Source organism: Felis catus, chromosome X (assembly GCF_018350175.1).
Source record: "Felis catus isolate Fca126 chromosome X, F.catus_Fca126_mat1.0, whole genome shotgun sequence".
In the NCBI taxonomy this organism is placed as follows: domain Eukaryota; kingdom Metazoa; phylum Chordata; class Mammalia; order Carnivora; family Felidae; genus Felis; species Felis catus.
This window is the reverse complement of record NC_058386.1, coordinates 43550581-43573011: the sequence shown is the minus strand read 5'-3', so window position 1 is coordinate 43573011 and position 22431 is coordinate 43550581. Positions and strand designations below refer to the sequence as shown.

General features: G+C 38.4%; 1 protein-coding gene across 4 annotated transcripts in view; it reads right to left on the bottom strand.

Annotated features, from left to right (window-relative positions):
• CCNB3 (cyclin B3) overlaps positions 1-22431 on the bottom strand; it is a 79968-nt gene that overhangs the window by 41564 nt on the left and 15973 nt on the right. For 2 of the 4 annotated variants that reach the window (XM_045050913.1, XM_019823821.3), the window contains exons 2-7: positions 21276-21407; positions 18827-18913; positions 13698-13828; positions 4302-7218; positions 3308-3403; positions 1976-2068 (exon numbers count right to left, since the gene is read on the bottom strand). In XM_045050913.1, coding sequence (XP_044906848.1) covers positions 1976-2068; positions 3308-3403; positions 4302-7218; positions 13698-13828; positions 18827-18913; positions 21276-21371 — 3420 coding nt within the window. In that variant the 5' untranslated portion in view covers positions 21372-21407. Of the gene's footprint in view, positions 1-1975; positions 2069-2209; positions 2368-3307; positions 3404-4301; positions 7219-13697; positions 13829-18826; positions 18914-21275; positions 21408-22431 lie in introns of those variants that run through there. The other 2 variants (XM_045050915.1, XM_045050914.1) reach the window with 2 other exon arrangements.

The following is a 22431-nucleotide window of genomic DNA, read 5'->3' as shown; positions in this document are numbered from 1 at the left end:
TGTACATTAATATCACTTGTGGAGCTTTATAAAAATATATGTGCCCCTTTACCCAAAACATACAAAAACACTAATTCAAAGGAATACATGTACCCTGAGTGTGTGTGTATGTATGTGTATGTGTGTGTGTGTGTGTGTGTATATATATATATATATATATATATACATATATATATATATATATATATACACACATATATATATACACATATACATGCCTGAGCCACACCCCCACAATTCAATTCTGATTTGACAGTATATGGGACTTGGGCATCTATGATTATATGATTCGTGCACTAGAGGTACACCCCTAAAGTGGATGACCACCACTTTAAAAGTGGAGGGATAGGGTCGCCTGGGTGGCTCAGTCGGTTAAGCGTCTGACTTCAGCTCAGGTCATGATCACACGGTTCATGGGTTCAAGCCCCTCGTCAGGCTCTGTGCCCATAGCTCAGAGCCTGGAGTCTGCTTCGGATTCTGTGTCTCCCTCTCTCTCTACCCCTCCCCTGACTTGTACTCTTGTCTCTCTCTCAAAAATAAACATGAAAAAAATTAAAAGTGGAAGGATAATATACACACACAAATATGAATAGTAGCTGTGAGTTGTGTGATCAAAGGTAATAATTTATTACTTTGCTATAACAAATGTGAATTTTTGTGCAATTAAAATAACAAAAGCTTTTTAAAAATTTTTTTAATGTTTATTTCTGAGACAGAGAGAGACAGAGCATGAGTGGGGGAGGGGCCGAAAGAGAGATGGAGACAGAATCCGAAGCAGGCTCCAGGCTCCAGGCTCCAAGCTGTCAGCGCGGACCCCGACACAGGGCTCGAACTCACAAACCGTGAGATCGTGACCTAAGCCGAAGTCGGTTGCTCAACCGACTGAGCCACCCAGGCGCCCCACAACAAAAGCTTTTAAAAAAAAAGATTCAGTTCATCATTCCAGCTAGTAGAGATATTTTATCTCTGATATCCATTTATGTGCTATCTCTATTCCCAGTTTCATGCCATGCAATATCTGATGAGTAGATCTTTTCTGTTCTCATCTACATCACAACTAAATGTCAATTAGAACAAAGTCCACTGGCAGTCCTTCTTCTACCTTAATAACGATCAGCAACCTTTGGGATCACTTTTACTTACATAAGATCTACCCAAATTCTACTCTTACCTAATTTACTATTCTTCATCATTTCCATAAGATGAGAGGTATTTTCGTGCTCTGCTGATATCCAAATATACCACGTCATCCACATTTTCCTGGTCTGTTACTTTGAAGTGACCCTGAACCACTCCTCTGGTACTCAATAAAGGATATTAAACTATATGACCTTTTCTTCCCAATTACATAGTCAAGACTCTTCTGGGAATAACCTATGCCTTGTAATTCCTCACAAACTCCATAGCAAGTCATTCAATTCCATTAATTCAAGAAATACTTACTGATATTCCACTATGTGCCAGGTACTTCTCTGGACTATCCTTCCTTAGTGTAAAGTGGTAATTAAGTATTCATGGCAGTATTGCCTCAACATCCAACCCTGCACAAACAGCTACCTGCCATGTCTAGTTCTGCCATGTCTGCCACACTGTCCTTCCTGATCCCACCCGAAGCTTGAAAGACTTTCTCACTTACCTCTACCCAAATTACTAGATAGACTTTTACAAAATTTTGAGAATGATTAAACTACCATACCATCATTGCCTTTTCTAGAAATAGTCTCTCCTTCTACTGGGTTCTCACAGTATCTTATATATAACATTCTTATAGTACTTAGGGTATTCTACTTTTTATCATACTTATCTGTCTGCATATCTTATCTTGTCCCCTAGATCATAAGCTCCCTGAAGGCAGGAACCATGGCTTAGTCAGCTCTGTACACCCAGAAAATTTTTACCATGCTTGGCATCTGGTGATGTTGAATGATCAATAAAGAGAAGAGCAGCCCCTTAAAGCAGCAGTTGTCAGGCTTACCTGCACCTCTACCAACCAGTCCACAAGAATGGCCCTCATGCAACTGCTGATATCAGTCTGCCTGTGCATGTATTTTGTAAGTATGAACTTTTCCTGGCAGCAATAAAAAAGAAATATTAACAAATAAGTATTTCTTTTGGTTCAAAAATGGTAACTTAGAAAAAAATACTGCAACTCATTTCTCAGAAAAATAAATTATAATAACATAATTAATTTCTTCACAGTTCTACCTCATTATTTTCAGCTGGTATCAGATGGGGCAGATCAAAGTATCTTTTTCCAGATGAGTTCTAGTTATCCTTGGGAAATGGATGCACATCATATTCAAGTGTCAGGGTGGATAATGAGGAGTCCAGGATGTATATGGAATATGGGCAGGAATAGGCCTATGACTACAGAAAAATACCAAAGAGGTTTTGCCCCTTCTTTGCAATTCAATCCAATGCACAATCCCACACTATGTAGAGCAGTGCTTCTCAAACTTTAACATGTGTACCATTTGGGATCTTTAAAATTCCCATGCCAATTTAGAAGGTCTGGGGTAGGGCTAGGTTTCTGCATTTCTAACAAGATCCCAAGTGAAACTGACAGTGCTGAGCTAAGGCCCACACTTGTAGTATAACAATGTTATCTCTTACTTCCTCCAAGATATACTAGAAAAAGTGAAGGATCTGGAGTCAGTTAATCAAACATTACATCTCTAGAGAAAAGACAAGATATTCATCCTCCCTTTTATGTATGGCCTGCTAAAATTGTTAGCTGGTTGGTAGATAATCTTGGCCCCATATGTTCCATTGAGAGAGAGAAGAAAATTGGGAAATCAATGAATTTTAGTGGTCAAGCAGACTGGCAGATTTCAGAGGAAGAAAACTTCACCAGGCTGGAGAATGATTTTACATATGATGCCAGAAACTTGGATAGAGAAGGGAAAAGATTGCTAAGAGCAGCCGCCCAGAAAGAGACTACTATTTCTGTGTCTGAGACTGTCTCCTTAACAATTACAGGTGCAGGCTTATGGTCTTCAAAGTAATCAGACTTTAGCCCATATCCTAGCTCTACCATATACTAGTTATGTGATTCTGAGCAGTTTCTCCAATCTACAAAAAGGGGGTAATAATACCTACTATCATGGAGTTACTGGGACAATTAAACAAGATAATGTGTATAAATCCCTTAGCATAATGTCTAACTTATAATAAGTTACTAGTAAATGTCAGTTGTCGCTGTTGTTATTTTAATCATCATTACCTCCCCTTCAACTTGCATTTGAAGGATGGAGTGATGAGAAAATGAGACCTAGAAATCCTTCTTCTCCAACAGCCACCTACATACCTCTCTCTCCTTCATGTAACTGAAGATATCCTTGGCATATATTGAGTTGAAAAATGGATCATTATGGTTCTTGTCAATATCCTCCAATGGGGTCATCTGCTTGGAAATCACCAAAAAGACATTAGGAGAAGAAAGATTCCAAGGAAGGCTTAGCACATACACATAAATGATATACTCCTTTATTCCCACTGTCATCTTCTGCTAAGTTTCCTAAAGCCTTATATATCCTGGGCCATAACAGAGCACTGCTTGGTCCTTCAATACTCATACTGCTAACTGACCAAGAAATGTTTAGTCCTCCTTGTACATGTCTACTCTGCCCTAGCAACTAGACACCATTTTTATAAAATGGTAAGTCCAAGACTCTCCAATAAAAACACTTTTATTTTACTATTTCAACTTATGTTGCCTGTCTTCTTAGGTCACTTGTTTTGTCCCAATGCTTTGATCTAACCCAATTCATTTTCTTGGTAGCCTTTTCCTCCCATCTACACATTTACCCAGGTTGTTTTGCCTACAAGAAAGGCATTTCTCCTCCTGCTTGCCAAATCTCATCCCTTCATCCTTCCAATTTACAACTTAAATACCATTTTCCTTGGGAAATACCTCTGTGGACTTTACCCATCTTTGACTGAAGTCCACTGTAAATGCAGATTGCAATTACTAAGAAAGGCAATTTCCTGAAGGAAATTGGCTAACCACTACTGTAAAGACCAGTTTTATACACACACACACACACACACACACACACACACACACACACACATATTCCAGATCCTTGTGGGTATTCTTGGAATAAATACTTTCTAATTGTTTGGGTGTATTTCTATGTCAATTGGAAAGTCAAGAGATCCCACAAGGCTAACTTTATTTACTATAGCTTACTATATACAGATCAATCGCTTAGGAAGGCAAAAAAATCTCTTTACTGACAGCCACCTACAGGATAACAAAGAACACATTATCTAATTTAAGAAGGAAGAGAACACAATACCTCCTTCTGTGAACTCTTGCTCCAAGGTGAGAAAGGTCTATTAGAACTGGATTCACAAGCACTGGACTTGTTTGTAGTACTGAACTTGCCCACACTGGACATGGTAGCATTGCTGGACATGCCTATTCTGGATTCGGGGGCAGTGCTGGACACATGTGAGCTGGTTTCAACTTGGAGGATCAAAAAATCTTCGAGAAAGGTGTCTTCCTTGTGGATGGGATTCTCTTGCAAGGCCAGTGGCTCCTTCAGGGACAACTCCTTATCAGTGGTGGATTTCTCATTCAAGGCACATATCTCCTTGAAATGGAATGCCTCATTGAGAGTAGGCTTCTCTTGTATGGCCAAGGACTCCCTTAGGATGGTCTTCTCAATGCTGGGCTTCTCCTGCAAGGCCAAGGGCTCCCTCAGGGTAGCTTCTTCCTCAATTGTGGGATTATCCTGCAAGGCGAAGGACTCCCTTAGGATGGTCTCCTCAATTCTGGGCTCCTGAAAATCCAGTGGATGCTTAATAAGGGATTCTTCATTGGTGATATTCTCTTGCAAGGCCAACTGCTTCTTCAAGAGGAACACCTCCCCCTGAGCAGTGAGTTTCTTCTTTAAAGATAATTGCTTCTCAATGCTTATTGTTGCCACCTCAGTAGAGAGCTCCTTCTTCAGAACCAACGTTTTATTTAAAAGGGATTCCTCTTCAGTAGTGCTTTTCTCCTGCAAAGCAAACAGCTTCTTCAAAGAGTAATCTTTGGTATCAGTCTTCTTCTGCAAGCCCAAAGCCTTCCAGAAGAGGGACTCATCTTTGTTGGTAGGTTTAACATGCAGTGAAAATGGATCCTGAGAGAGGAATTCCCCCTCAGTTGTAGGCTTCTCCTCTAAGGCCAATGGTTCATTAATATAGGATTCTTCTTCAGTGGTGGTCTTTTCTGCCAAGGCCAATGGCTTAGTTGAGAGCGACACCTCCTGCAGAGTGGTGTGCTTCTCTTTCAGTGTAGATGGATCCTGGAAGAGGAACTCCTCTTCAGTTATAGACTTTCTATGAAAGGTCAATAGATTCTTAAAGGATGACTCTTCTTCAGAGGTGGTATTCTCTGAGACCAGTGGCTTCTTTAAGAGGAACACCTTCCCCTGAGTGATTTGCTTTTTCTTTAAAGATAAAGGTGTCTGGGTAAGGACTGCCTCCTCAGTTGAAGACTTCTTCCTAAATGACACTGGCTCCATACAGAAGGAATCTTTATCTTTGCCAATCATATTCGGCAAGTCCAACAGTTCTTTGCACATGGACATCGTTATTTGAGTGGCACACTTTTTCTTCTTTAAAGATAAAGGCTCCTTGGTGGAGACTGCCTCATTTATGCTATGTTTCTTCCTAAAGGAAACTGGTTGCATAAGAAATTCATCTTCACCATCGATATTCTCCTGCAATGACCATGGCTTCTTCAAGAGAGCCACCTCCCCCTGAGTGGTGTGCTTCTCTTGCAAGACAGAGGATTCCTTGAAAGGAGACTCCTCCTCAGTGGTAGGCTTCTTTTTAAATGTCAATGGCTCCTTAATCAGTGACTTCTCTCCAGAGGTGGTCTGCAATACTAGTGGCTTCTTCAAGCAGGACATCTTAACCTGAGTAGTACACTTTTTCTTCTTTAAAGAAAATAGCTTCTTGGTGGGGGTTGCCTCCTTGATGGTACATTTCTTCTTAAAAGCCAAAGTCTCCTTTAAAAGTGACTCCTCCTCAGTTGGAGTCTTTTGCAAGGTCAATGGCTTCTTCAAGATGGACATCTCCTCCTGAGAGGTGTGCTTCTCTTGCAACATGGACGGGTCTTGGAAAAGGGACTTATCAGTGGTAGGCTTCTTCTTGAAAGACAGTGGCTCTTTAATAAATGACTTTTCTCCAGAGGTGGTCTTTTGCGATTTTAGTGGCTTCCTCAAGTGGTACATCTTCCTCTGAATGGTACACTTCTTTACAGGTAATGGCTTCTTAGTGGAGTTTGCCTCCTCAGTAGTATGTTTCTTCCTAAGAGACATTGGCTCCATAAGAAGTGTATCCTTACTGTCTTTTTTCTCCTGCAATGCTTGTGGCTTCTTCAAGAGGACCTCCTTCTCATCAGTGGTGTGCTTCTCTTCCAATACAGAGGGTTCCTGGAATAGAGACTCCTCCCTAGTGGTAGGTTTCTCTTTAAAATACAATGGCTCCTTAATGAGTGCCTTCTCTCCAGAGGTGGCCTTCTGCAATTCTAGTGGCTTTTTCGAGTGAGTCATCTTCCCCAAAGTAGTACACTTCTTCTTTAAAGATAATGGCCTCAAGGTGAGGATTGCCTCCTTGACAGTAGGTTTCTTCTTGAAAGCCAGTGTCTCCTTAATGAGTGACTCCTCATCAGAGTTGGTCTCCTGCAATACTAGTGGTTTCTTCATATGGGACATCTTCCCCTGAGTGGTATACTTCTTCTTCCTTGAAGATACCACCTTCTTGGTGGGGGTTGCCTCCTCTGTTCTAGGCTTCTTTCTAAAGTTCATTGGCTCCATAAAGAAGGAATCCTCTTCAACACTGATGTCCTGCAAAGCCAAGTCCCCCTGATATGTGCACATCTTCTTTAAGGATAATGTTCCTTTGGTGATGGCTTCCTCCTCAGTTTTATTCTTCTTCCCAAAATTCATTAGCTCTACAGCAAATTCATCACTACTATCAGCCTCCTCCTGTAAAGATGGTGGCTTCTTCATGAGGGATACCTCCCCCTGATTTGTGGACTTCTTTAAAGATAATGACCTCTTGATGAGGGTTGTGTCCTCAGTACTGGGTTCCTCTTCTAAAATTATTTGCTTTTTGAAAAACAAAGCCTCTTCAGTAGTGGTTGTTTTGGAGATGGTCGATATCTCCACGTTTGGTACCAAGGTAGTAGAGACCACTACTGGCAAAGGTTCCAGCTTATAACTGTAAAAGACACAATGCCTGGGTAAGAAGAATGTAGTTCCTAGAATCTTCACCTACCATCTCATTTTGTTGCTGCAGTTACAAAAGGTATAGAAGGGGAAAGGGCTTCAACATCAAGAGACAGATTAAAAGGTAAAAATCAATGGGTACCATACTGAACCAACTAGGTAGCATACTGTATAGTTCTATGGTCTAGGTTCTCACACTTTTCTGAAAAATTTCTCCGAAAATCCATGTTATGTTTTTCCTATATATGACTTATTTACTTTATTTACATACAAAGTCTTTATTATAATACTTACCACATTGTACAAGTTATATACTATATAGTATCAGTCTCCCTCACTAGCTGCATTTATTTTTGTCTATCAGCATCAGGCATCTGGCAAAATGCAGGCTGAAATTAATATTGTTTGAAGGCTTATGAGAGAATTATAAGAGAGAAGCTTATGAGAGGTTTATGAAGGCTTATAAGAGAAAGGTGGGCTGGCACTTAATATTGGTGGTGTCTTTTTTTTAAGTTTGAACTACAGAATATTTTATTTTACATTATGTTTTTATTAATATTTTTCAAGTTAGTTAACATACAGTATTGTCTTCGCTTCAGGAGCAGAAGCCAGTGATTGCACTACTAGGAATTTATCCAAAGGATACAAAAATGCTGATTCACAGGGGCAAATGCTCCCCAATTTTTACAGAAGCACTATCAACAATAGCCAAATTATGGAAAGAGCCCAAATGTCCATTAACTAACATTGGTGGTATTTAACCACATCCCCTTCAACCTAGGCTATTCATGAGATACTTTCCCAGTGGAGATAATAAAAAAAACCAAAATAGACATTTGTTCACATGTGTCAGACTCAAAGCTTTGTTCTAAACAGGATTTCATGACCAAATCACTGGAAGACTCGAAATCAGAATAAAAGAGAATTGCAGAATGCAATAATCAATCTGAACAAAAATAAGTCTCTCCAAAAGACTAGATACCATATGATTCCACTTATATGAAATATCCAGAATAGACATACCCATAGAGGTATATCCATAAAGGAAAGCATATTTGTGGTTGACTATCGCTGGAAAGGGGTACAGAGGAGACTAGAAAGGGGGACTGGCAAAGGAAAGGGACTGCTAATGGGTTCAAGTTTCTTTGGGGTGGGGGTGTTGAAAAGTTCTAAAATTAGATAGTGGTGATGGCTGTACAACTCTATGACTATAATTTAAAAACCTCTATATTGTTTTAAAAAAGAAAGTGTTGGGGCGCCTGGGTGGCGCAGTCGGTTAAGCGTCCGACTTCAGCCAGGTCACGATCTCGCGGTCCGTGAGTTCGAGCCCCGCGTCAGGCTCTGGGCTGATGGCTCGGAGCCTGGAGCCTGTTTCCGATTCTGTGTCTCCCTCTCTCTCTGCCCATCCCCCATTCATGCTCTGTCTTTCTCTGTCCCAAAAATAAATTAAAAACGTTGAAAAAAAAATTAAAAAAAAAAAGAAAAGAAAGTGTTTCGAGAGGTTCCACATGGCCAGATAGATTCCAGGTCCCTCCTGGTGAGAATTTTTAAATGTAGTCTTCGGATAATCTAGTTATGATTAAAAGTATGCATTCTGGCTAGACAGCCTGAATTCAAATCCTGGCTCCTCCACTTACTAGCTGGGTGACCTTGGGCAAGTTGATTGTCTGTGCTTCACTTTTTTAACCCATACCATGAGAATCATATAACCTCCTTTGTAGGGTTGCTGTGAAGATCTACTTAATATGCAATAAAAACATGTAAAACAAAAAACTGTTTGAAACAACTGTATGCCAACAAATCAGGTAGTTTAGATGAAATGGACAAATTCCTAAGAAGACACAAACCAGCAAAACTGACTTAAAAAGAAAATAGGAAGTATGAATAGACCTATAACAAGTAAAAACACTGAATTAATAGGGGTGCCTGGGTGGCTCAGTCAGTTAAGTGTCCAACTTTGTCTCAGGTCATGATCTCATGGTTTGTGATTTTGAGCCCCGCATGGGGCTCTGTGCTGACAGCTCACAGCCTGTAGTCTGCTTCAGATTATGTGTCCCTCTCTCACTCTCTCACTTCCCTGGCTCATGCTCACTCGCTCACTCTCTCTCTCTCTATTTCTCTCAAGAATAAAACATTAAAATTTTTTTTTAAAAAACACTGAATTAATAATTGAAAACTACCCACAAAGAAAAGTCCAGACCCAGATGGTTTCACTGGTGAATTCTACCAAACATCTAAAGAATACCAGTTCTTCATGAACAACCCCAAGAAATAGAAGATATGAGAACAGGTCCCAACTCATTCTAGGAAGCTAATATTACTCTTATACCAAAACAAAGACATCTCAAGAAAAGTATAGTCTGATATCTCTTATAAATATAGGTGCAAAAACATCCACAAAATACTAGCAAACTAAATCCAGCAACACGTAAAAGGATTATACACCAAATGGGATTTGTCCCAGGAGTGCAATATTAGTTTAACATCCAGAAATCAATTCATGGATTAAGCCATATTAACGGAATAAAAAACAAAAGCCACATGATAATCTCAATAGATCCAGAAAAATAATTTGACAAAATACAACACCCTTTCATGATAAAAGTACTCAACAGACTAGGAATATAAAGGAGATTCCTCAACTTGATAAAGGGCATCTACGAAAAACCCAAAGCTAACATCAGACTTAACGGTGAGAGACTGATGCTTTCCCCTTAAGATCAAGCAAAAGACAAGGATATCCAACTCTTCTTTAGGGGATGGGGGATTGGTCAGGTAGCAGTAGATAACTCATATAGCACTGCTGACACTTTAGGACTAAACCCCTCTATTCTCTGAATAAATTCCAAACTCTTTGCCATGATCTGCAAGGTCCTGGTGACCTGGCTCTTATTTGCCTCTCCAAGTCCATTTCTTAAGAAACATTGGCATGGGAAATAAATATTGAATATCTATGATACCGTAAGTCTGGAGTGATCAGAGTAGGCTTTCTTGATAGAGTGAACAATGGTCTTTGTCTGTGACTGAGAGGGTTCCTGGGATGCAAGACTTTCAGTATTAAAATTGGGCAAATCCTATGAAAACCAGAATAAGTTGGTCACCCAATTATTAGAAGACAAGGATGTCCACTATTGACATTTCTATTCAACAAAGTACTAGAGGTCCTAGCCAGGGCAAGAAAATAAAAGGCAACCAGATTGGAAAGGAAGAAGTAAAACTATGTGTATTAGCAGATGACATGATTTATACAGAGAAAATCCTAGGAATCCACATAAAAACTATTAGAACTAATATATAAGTTCAGCAAGGTTCCATGATACAAGATCAATATACCAAAATCATACATATATCTATATCTTTGCAATGAACAATATGAAAATGAAATTACAAAAATAATTCTATTTGCAATAATGTCAAGAAGAATAAAATGCTTACAAATAAATTTAACAAAAGAAGTACAAAACTTATACTCTGAAAACTACAAAAATGTTGAAAGAAATTAAAGATCTAAATAAGTGAAAACACATCCCATGTTTGTGGGTTAGAGGACTTAGTATTATTAAGATGGTAATACTCCCCAAATTGATTTACAAGTTCAAGGCAACTTCTATTAGAATCCCAGCTGGCTTATTAGTGGAAATGGACAAGCTGATTCTAAAATTTATAAGTAATTGCAAGGAACCCAGAAAAACAAAACAATCTTGAAAAAGAAGAACAAAGTTGGAGGAATCACACTTCCCAATTTCAAAACATACTACAGAACAACAAGAATCAAGACAGTGTGATACTGGCATAATGATAGACATGTAGATCGATGGAATAAAACAGAGTTCAGAAATAAACACTAATATTTACTGTCATTTGATTTCTGACAAGGATGCCAAGATAATTAGGTAAAGAAAGAGTAGTCTTTTTAACAAATAGTGCTGGGACAACTGGACATCCACATGCAAAAAAATAAAGTTAGATCCCTAACATACACTACCAACAAAAATTAACTCAAAAAGGAATAAAAATCCTAAGAGCTAAAGCTTGAAAACTCTGAAAAGATAATCTTAAATCTTTGTAACCTCAGATTTGGCAATGAGCTCTTAGGACACCAAAAGCATAAGCAACAAAGGAGAAAATAAACTGCACTTCATCAAAATTAAAAAATTTTGTGCATCAAAGGATATGAAAAGAAAGTAAAAAGACAACCCATAGAATAAATGAAAATATTTGTAAATTACGTATCTCATCAGGGACTTGCATCTAGAAAATATAAAGAACTCTTACAACTCAATAACGAAAAGCTCAACAACCAATTTTTTTTTAATGGGCAAAGGATCAGGGGCACCTGTATGGCTCAGTCGGTTAAGCGTCCGATTTCAGTTCATGTCATGATTTCATGGTTCATGGGTTCGAGTCCCACATCGGGCTCTGTGCTGTCAGCTCAGAGCCTGGAGCCTGCTTCAGATTCTGTGTCTCCCTCGCTCTCTGCCCCTCCCCCACTCGTGCTCTGTGTGTGTGTCTCTCTCTCAAAAATAAACATTAAAAAAATCTAAAAAAAAATAAATGGGCAGAGGATCTGAGTAGACAATCCTCCAAAAAAGTATACAAGTGGCCAATAAGTACATGAAAGATGCTCAACATCAATCATCATCAGAAAAATGCAAATCTAAACCACAGTGAGGTATCACTTCACACCTACTAGCACAGCCATAATAAAAAAAAAAGAGTAAGGGTTGGCAAGGATGTGGAAAATTGGAAGCCCTCATACAGTGCTGGTAGGAATGTAAACTAATGCAACCCCAATGGAATACAGTTTGGCAGTTCCTCACTGAGTTCACCATAGAATTACCATATGACCCAACAATTACATTCCTAGGTATATATACAAAATAACTGAAAATAGGTGTTCAAACAAAAACTTGTATACAAATGCTCATAACCACACTATTCACAATAACCAAAAGGTCAAAGCAACCCAATGCCCATCAACTGAAGAATGGATAAGAAAAGTACAGTATATTCATACAATGGAATATTGCTGGTCCATAAAAGGAATGAAGTACTGACACCCGAAACAACATGGATAAACCTTGAAAACACTATGCTAAATGAAAAAAGGTAAACACATAATACCACACGTTGTATAATTCCATTTATACAAAATTTCCAGAATAAACAAATCTATGGAAACGGAAAGTAGATTAGTGATTACCTAGATCTGGGGAGGATGGGGGAACTGAGAGGTGACAGCTAAAGATACAGGGTTTGGGGGTGGTTTTTTTGAATTGATTAAAATGTTCTAAAATTCACTGCAGTGATGGCTGCATAATTTCAAATATACTGAAAGCTTTTGAACTATACACATTAAATGGGTGAACTGTATAGTATGTAAATTATATCTCAATATAGAAGTTAGCAAAAAAAACCTCACTTAGAATAAAATGTGATTATAGTGAGCTCTCAATAAATGTCAGCTACTAGCTCTAGTGCTATTATTAAGGTCCATTCCACTGAACCCTAAGTGAAGGCAAGAATGTTTATGGTATTTTGTCAGGATTTCTCTGCTAAAGTTAGACTTATAAAAGAAATTCAGGAGAAAATAATGCAGGGAATTAAAGTCAAAATACACATAGAAATCCCAGGAATTTCATTTCAGCAAGAAACTAAGTAGGAATAAATACTAATCTGGTTTGATTTCTTTCTCCTAGGTAATTAGAAAAAGTGACTCATGGACCTAACATGTTAATTTTCTGGAGTTACCCAAGCTTTTTCTCTTACCCTTTGGAACTCATGCTTAGGCCTGCTGTATCTGTTCAGCTAATTTATTCTCTTCTTTCCTGAAAGTAATTCCCACTGGGATGAGGAGAGGTCTCCTCCACTTTCTAACTCACTCCACTTTCTAAGGCCTCACTCCACTTTCTAACTCTTCTTCTAATAAAAGTTTTTCTAGGGGTAAATCCTTTTTCTAACCCAAATAAGAATACTCATACCTACTTGCAAAACCTATGAACAGTTCCCTGTAACATCTGGAATACAAATGTTTTGGGCCTAGAGAGAGAGAGCAATTTCTCTCCAGTAACAAGGAACAAGCCTCTCCCAAAAGCTTCTAATGAGATGAGCAGATTGGCAAACTATCAACCAGCGTCTGAGTATCACCTGAAAAGTTGCCACCATACTCTCAATAGACTAGCTCAAACAGGGACTTAATTACTAAAAGAGAGAAAAGATGAGCCCAAGATCTTTTGGCAAACTTCCCAATGACAACAGCTCTTTCAACATGCACATGCCATGGAAGGAGAGAAGAGGCCTATAACACTTCAGCAACCACAGCTGGGCCTACCTCAGCACCCAGGGGTTAATGTATAATCACCACTGTGGCACACTAAATATGTCTCAATGGGGGACAAAAGGAGGTCAAATGATATCACATACTCTCCTTTACCATCTAAAACAATGCCATCAGAGTCACTTCTTACTCACCTTTCCATATTCATCTCATTGTTTTTGGCCAACCCAAGAGCAGGTGTGTTCCCTTTTATCTTCTTGGAAACATCTTTAACAAACTCCTTACTGGCTTCCTTCTTGAGCTGGGCAGGTTGAATTTGAGAAGCCTGTGAAAAAAATGAGGTGGGGGTGGGCAGGGGAAGAAGGAAGCAAGGAAATCTGGAGAACCACAAATTATCTAATAGGTAGCTCTTATAGGAAATTTTTGACTCACATCCCCACCTTGTTTGGATATTCCCAAGAGTAATAATCGAAACATCTCACAACCAGTGTGGTACTGGTACCAACTAATCACAGCAGAAGCTAGCAGTACAATAGTACTGCTAAATATTAGCTAAATAGCAGCCTTAAATGATTCCAAGATACAAAAAATGTAGTTCTAATCTCCATGTCAGGCATACTGGCTGGCAAATTCCCAGAAAGATGTTTTGTTAATATCACATTCCACTTTGACTCCATAAGATGTTCAGAGGGAGAAAAAGGTAATATAACTGGCTAGGCTGCCTGGGTATACCAAAATCAACTAGTTTTTCAGGTAGACCTCTGCCACAACACTACCTGCAATACATCTATCCCATCTCATTGAGGGGAAATTTATTTAACATGGGGCTTTGGGGAACTCCACCATAAACTCTAATCATGACTAATTCTATTAAACAAAAGAGATCATGAGACTGTGAATATTTTCAGTAAAAATAAATTTAAAAGTTGTGCCTTTAAAATGAAACAAACTGAACATAATTGTATTCCAAATAAATGCCATAACCACATTAAGGGAAAAAGAAAACAGAAGAAAATACAACAACTAATCCAAGTAAACACAGTATTAGACTATATACCCTTAAGATACACATCTTCAGTCAGGATGGGTTTGTGGGGTGGCAAAGAACATTGCAAATAAAGCTGGAAATATTTTTAACAGGTTTATTATGGTGGTATGAATGAAGTAATTTTGAAACCCTTTTAGATGGGTTATAGTATTGAGTAAATGTGTTGATGTCCTTGGTTACAAGAGTTCTCACTGTAGGAGAAAGAAAATACAAATATGGATTAGGGAATGCAAGAAAAATCCCTGTGTATTGGAATAGGAACTGTCCAAATCCATGATTTCTTAAATAGGTGTATGTATATACATCTGAGTATATAGGTATATGTATACATGTGTGTGCATCTGTGTATACAGATATATGTGTATGTATGTTTAAGTACACATATGTATGCATGCATAGGCATATGCAGATATTTCCTAGTTCTGTCTGCTGAAAGGGCAGAAAAAGTAGGTGCTCCAGTAGCACACTTAGCACTGAGATCTTGGTCTCTAATACCATTCCCCACTAAAAGGAACCAGAGTTCTTTGGAGAAATGGTTGAATCCAGGGCTGAGATAAAACAGATGCAAGAGGAACCTAGAACATCTTGCTATGCTGGAAAGAAGAGGCTCAAAAACTTTCTGAGATGGGGTGCCTGGATGGCTCAGTCAGTTAATCATCTAACTCTTGATTTGAGCTCAGGCCATGATCTCATGGTTTGTGAGTTTGAGCTTTGCATTGGGCTCTGTGCTAGCAGCGTGAAGCCTACTTGGTATTCTCTCTCTCTCTCCCCCTCTCTCTCTGCCCCTCCCCCACTCATTCTCATTCTCTCTCTCAAAAATAAACATTAAGAAATTTTTTTAAAAATTTATGAGAATATGTCACAAAGACACAGCAGTCAGATTGAGGGGAACTCTACTGGCCAAATCTGGGACAATTTGAGCACCAAAATAATTAAGTACAATAACGAACAATAAACCACTGAAAAAATGGGAATTTATAAGTCCACACTAATAATAAATAAACAGGGAAGGAGGGAAGGCTCACACTTTAATAGAATACCAAGGGCAGACTGGCAAATGTGAAGTGAGTGCTATAGCTGGAAAAATCAGCATAAAGATTTGGTTTAGACAAAAATCATCAATGGATGTTAAATCTAGGGGAAAATTTTTATGTAGAGCAGGTTATTTGCAGGCTCTTAAGAGTGTGTCCCACAGACCACATATTAGTTGCAAGAGGAAAAATTATAAATAGTAATTACACAGTGGGAAGCCAGACAACATCTTGACTGCAGCTCTCCAAAGCCCCATGTTAAATAAATTTCCCCAGACAACATCTTGACTATCACCAGTGAGGGACAGATGGACATCATGTGCCTCCAGATGTGATATCGTAAGGACAGAACATCACCTACACAGTACCCCAGCCAAGTATGTATAATATCAATCTAGTCACATAGAAGCATCAGACAAACACAAAATGAGGAATGTTCTATTTTTAAAAAGGTGTCTAGGTGGGACTGTATTCTTCAAAAAATGGTAATGTCGATGAAAAACAAAGAAAGGCTATGGAAATGTTCCCGATTAAAAACAGCTAGAGACACAACAAGTAAATGATACTACACTGGATCTTTTACTGGAGGGTAAAAATACTTATAACATTGACCTTATAAGGTTAACTGAAAAAATTGGAATATGAATAGATGACATAAAAATATATCAATGTAAATCTATAAAGTTGTTAATAGTACTGTGGTTATACAATACAATTTCTCTGAGGAACTATACACTAAAGTACTTAGGGGTAAAGGACCATGATGTATATAAACAAATGGGATAAAATGTTAACTATAGGTTAAACCAGGTGAAGGGTATATGTATATTATTTGTACTACTTTGTATTTTTGCAACTTTTTGTAAACTTGAACTTATTTCCAAATGAAATATTAAAAAATATGCCTTTGTATCATCAGATCATAATAAGCAACCACAATTCAATAGGGAATTCTTTCTTAGGTCCCCAAGTCATCCAACTCTGATCCTCAAATAGCTTGGCACTATTTTCATTTTAACTTCTTACCTAAAGTCTTACAAACTCCCTATATGTGCAACCGAGATTCAGTATTAGAAAAGAAATGTATTCTTGGCAGAAGAGAGGTGGAGACCCCAACACTTAGGGTGAAACTCTCTACCTGCCATATGTGAAAGTTCAAAGCACTAATATTCTCAGATTTCAGCTCAAGGGGACCTTAATCTGCACTTCCTTACAATTGTTTCATTTAAAAAAATACAAAAATTGTGTCCTACTGACACAAAATCATTTAGGTAAATGTGGATACAGACCCTATCTCCTTGTCTACTAGCTTAGGACCAGTTCTTACATATCAAAAGTCCTTCCCATGCTTGAATGATAAAGAGGAAAAGAAAAATACAGCAGATTAATTACAACAGATAGATTCCTTTGGCAGGCCAGGACCTCACTGGTGAATGCTGAGGAAAAGATAGATGTATGGACATGGAGACTTAGTAATACAGACAGAAAGAAGCAAATAATCATATAGGGAATCCCCAAAATTCTGAGAGAAAGGAGCCCTCACCCCTCAAATAGATGAGCTCAGACATAGGAATGGTTTAGGCACATTGTAATGATGGAACTTTCTCTGGCAAGTACCAAAGACTATTCAAGGTGACCAAATTGAATCTTCAGAACTTATATGCAAAGGGGAATTCTGCTTTCTGAGTTTCTGGAAAGCTAGGGGTAGAGCTACTGCTGAGAGATGCCTTGCTTCTCCCACTCCAACCCTATATAAGGATGTGGCCTAATAGATAGTGCATCAGTTGGAGACCCAGAAGGATCCTGGATGATTTCTTTTCTATTTGTTTATTCGTGTTTGTTCTTTATGAATTGCAGTATAAACTTCATGGAGGGAAAAAAAAAACGACTGACACACAGCCAGAAATTTTCTCATATGCTGTAAGACCTTGCTTTGCACATTGTCATAACTGCTCTCCCATCAGAGACTCTGGGGGTCAAGAGAAGCCACACTAACATGGGCTGCATCCGCTTCCGATTTGTGTAGCTATCTTATTTCAGCTAAGTTTCTAGAACCATGGCTAAATAAGTCAGGAAACAAATCTAACCCTATAGGTCTGTGTGGGAAGGGTCTTTTTCAACCAATCAACAGTCAATCTGAAATTATTCAGAAAGTCATAACCTAATTATATATGTTGCAATCTGCATGGGAAAAAGACTATACTAGTACAAAGGTGGTCACATAATACCTAAAGAGGAGAGATCCAAAAGAGAGAACTTTGCCAATACTTATCCAATCTTGCTCAAGGGAGTAAAATATTGTCTAGTAGATGTATTCTGGTAGTCACAGAAGGACACTCTATTATGGAGGGCTGGGTTCTCTGTATCCTAGATAAAACAGGCTTCAAAAGCAACATTGGGCAAATCCTAATCTGTATACATAATTATGGTATCTACCTCATAGAAATAAATGAGGATTAAGTGAGTTGATACTGGAAAAAGTGCTTAGAATAGTGCCTGGCACATGGTAAGCACTCACTTGTCATCAGTTATTATTTTCTAAGACCAAAGATTACCTTTGGCCCAATTCTACATTCAATTAGTAACATCTTAACTATCAATTCTGGATTTTGCTACTTAATAACACCAGGAGGGAGGTAACTTGGAAGTGAACTCAACAATTCTCGTCAAAATTGAGTTTCTCAATCTCCATAGTTGAAGACCAGATAGATCATGGAACTGCGGTCCTCAATGGTTCCGTACATCGGGGCACATTTTTTTGTGGTCACTATGAATGGGCTGCTGCTGGAATTTAATGCCAGGAGCCAAAGATGTTATGGCTGAGAACAGTTCTACACAACAGAAAAAAACTACTGTACGAACTGCCCATAGTATTTGAATTGATAAATACTTCCCCGAACGACAATGACTCCATCAAGATACTTACTTCCAAGGCCTAGGCAGCTAGCTGAGCCACCTCTGGATTTTATCTAAATGCAAGATTCCATAGTTTTTATATTTATCTACAATTTCACATCTGATAATCACTGTCTGCTGCTTCCAGACAGCTCAACCAATTATTCCAGATGGTATGCATCAACAGAATAGCTCCTGCAGTTTCTGAAATTGGGTCATCCATTCCAAATAAAATTGGCTCTCAACACTCTAGAGAGGGTCAGGGTCTGGCAAACCAAAAAGGTCCCTTAAGGAAGAGGTTATCTAAGCCTTAGCAAACCACAGCAGAGGATTGAACTAGCATACTCACGTTGGTGAGATCTTCAAAAGCTGATCTCTTTTTGCGTGGTCTCTTAGGTGAAAATGAAGATATCTTTGCTTGGTAATTCTCCCTTCTCTAAAAAAGTAAAAGAGACAAATAAGTATATCCAATCATGAACACTTTTCAGGGACTTTGGATCATCTTTAGAGCTCAGGGGGAAGCTCCAGAATCTCCAAGCAACCAAGGATATATAGAATAAACCCTAGTGAACTACAACAAAATGAAATTTTGGCACTCGCTGATACTTAGAGTCCCTGAATGAGGTAATCACTGATGATAGGGACGAGGCTATGACGATGACCTTTAGTGTAACTTAGAATGAGCAAAATAGCTTAGTAAAGCTAGTTTTCCCTCTTAGTTCTCTGATCTTTACGGTTATCCAATCTAAGATTATCAATCACCACCACCACCCAGCTACTCCCAGTCATTCCTTTAATATGGATGCTCTCAAGCAAATTAGTTCAATAGTTTAACAAATAAGTGTCTCTTATGTTAAGTATTTAAAACATTCCCAATACAGACAATAACACATTATCTCTAGATCCTGGTCTAGGATGCCTCTCTACTAGCTATTGACATTGGACAACTCACGTAATCTCTCAGCCTCAGTTTTCTTATCAGTATAACTGGAATGATAAACTTCCTTATTTGAAGATCAAATAAGAAAATACATGTTTTAAAAAGTCTGTATAAACTTAAGTGTACATAAATCATATTTTTAAATAATATAGCCCAATATGATTTTAAGCCTCGTAAAGAAAATTCTGAATTTTTTAAGTATACATTTTCATGATTTAATTTTATTATTTTTTTAAGTAATCTCTATACTCAACATGGGTTTCAAACTCACAACCCTGAGATCAAGAGTCAGATACCCTACCAGCTGAGTAGACCAGGCACTCCAAATTTTGTATTTTGAGAAAGGAGTTTGGTAATCCATATTAACCTCTAATTTGTTAGTGTATATGAATGAGGGTTAGTAGAAGGAAGGAGAGGTGGATATTTTGGAGCAGAGGTGGCTTTCTTTCTAGCTATTGTTTACCATGCCTTACTCAACTCCCATGTGAATAAGGCCATCTCCATGGGGCTAGAGGTTAGGATGAATTATACCGTAGGACTCTTCTGCTCCCTAACAATTTTTATTTGGTAAAAGTCTCCTAAGTCTCAAATTTCCTTTATGAAATGAGAACCCTGCCCTACTTATATCAGAGAGCTGTTATAATGGGAAGCAGAACATTAGGGTCACGCCATTTATTTGCTCTGTTCCTCATCTAGGCCATGAAAAGTTAGTACATGACACAATAAGTGATCAGAAGTTTAAAGAATTGGATTAAAAACACAATAGACCCATCTAGTACAGCAAAGCAATCCTGAAAGAGAAGAATTACTTCTGCTTTCTAATTGATTAAGCTTGGAAATCAGAAAACTATTAGTCTTTTATCTAGTTCTTGATAAATAATCCTAGTGGAAATAATTAGCAAAACTAAAATATTTCGTGGTTACACAAATCTCACAAATTAGCTAATAAATTGTCCCAATTCCCATTTAATATTACCAGTAGAAACAATCAGCCCCAAATGAAATTCACAAGTGAAACTGAACTCAATAAAATGTAGATTTACAAAATGTGCCCCAAGAAAGTTGGATTTGGAAAAATAACCACCACAAAAGAAAACTCATTATGGCAGAGCTCTAATGTCTAATATTGACAAAAATCTGATCAATGTATCAAATCCTTCTTGCCAAATTTACATATGAAAAAAAACATTTAGCCCCTTCATGAAAATCATTTTAGTAAACCAAAAAATGAAAATCATTGGAAAATGTTTATCTGTACTGCAAGAAAACCAATCAAGGAAATTAAATTGGCCTAATGATGTTTGCTCTAGGAAATACTCCCTTAATGACAATTCATCAGTGTTAGTAAAACTCTGATTAAAATATGTATGATGAGGAACAAAGAACATCACAGGGTTGGAATGACACTGTCAAACTATCCACAAGGTCAAAACAGCAAAAGCAAAATGGATGCATTATTCAAATTTAATAGCTGTAAAAAGCACGATAATCCATTTGTTGATCTAATCTTCATATTCTCCCCAGGAGGTACTAAGCAGCCTCCTGGCAAGGTGCTTTGAACATCTCCCAGAAACTAAGAGTATAGATGTGATCATTAATGAGAGCTCAGTACTGTTTACGTTTGAAGACTGTGAAGGGTGTCCTTCATTTTAGGTATGCATTTATGGAAAAGTAGAATTCATGCTTAGAACCCAAGTTCTAATTTGCTGGTCTTCTTCAACTACAAGGGCTACCATTCCTTCCCAATTTCTCAGATTAAACAACACATATTCAGAAAGATTAGGGGTGGGGATAGGGACTGAGCCAACACAGGAAGAAGCTACTCAAGACACTGTTGGGAGAGACGGCTTGCTCTAACCTTTCCATATTGGCCATGATCGCTGGGCACAACGTTGCTGGACTGAGATTTCTTCATCTCAGGTTTGGAGCCTCGGGATGGTAGTGGTAGTGGCATCTCTTACAGATTCAGCAGTGTCTATCCAAGATAGGGCTGCAAGCAGAAAGCGACTCTTTAAAACATCATTCACCAGAAACATCACAGCATTCTCTGGAAACCCGTGAGAATACCCAAGCTCTCTCTAGCATCTCTAGGAGAAAACATACTTTGAAGTAGGCAAATCTGGGTTCAAATACTGGTTCTACCATAATTAACCTTGGGCAGTCTAAAAAGCCCAGCACAGTGCCTGCCATCCTGTGTGGGCACTGGAACTATGGCCTACCTCCTAGTTTAGGCCTGGGAATACTGGGAACAAATCACATGAACATTTTGCATTAAAAACAATCAAGAACATGACAGATCACATAGTATGGAAGCCAGTTGGAAGGGTTAATGTTCTTTAAAAGGCACAGGGTCCTGGCACAGCAATTATAATGATGCTACAGAGAAGACACAAGAATATACTGCACACACATATACATGATAGGCCAAAGTATTCAAACACTGCATTCCATCAGAAGAAACTGTAATCCAGTTCCAGACACGTGGCAAGAAAAAAATTCAAGATGAGATAATGATAGAAGGAACTAACTTATTGAAAAATCACTTGACATAAAAATTTAACCGTCATTACAGCCCTTGGGAGAGTCCTATTTTTGTCCCATCTCAGTGGTGGACCCCATTCTACATTCCTTAAAGTTCTTTGTGAGTCCTCAATAGTTAGGATACACTTATGTGACTCACAAGCAAATGCATTGTCAGGAGGAACCAGTTTTTGGATATACAGGAGACCTTTCCCACTCAGATACAACTGCCCTTCCAACCTCACCCACATTCAATCTCCAAGTTCAACTGCATTTGACAAATAATAGGCTCCTCTAAGAGAGACCCTAAAGGCAATGCAACAAACTTACCTGCCACTCTGTACCTGGTATTTCAGGCAATGGAGATACAAACACAAATCATTCATCTTATCCTATAAGTATTCACATGCACAGCTCTAACAGTAACATAAAAATGTGGCAATGATTTAATAAGAGTAACAAAGTACTACAGCAACATAATAGAAAGTCAGTAA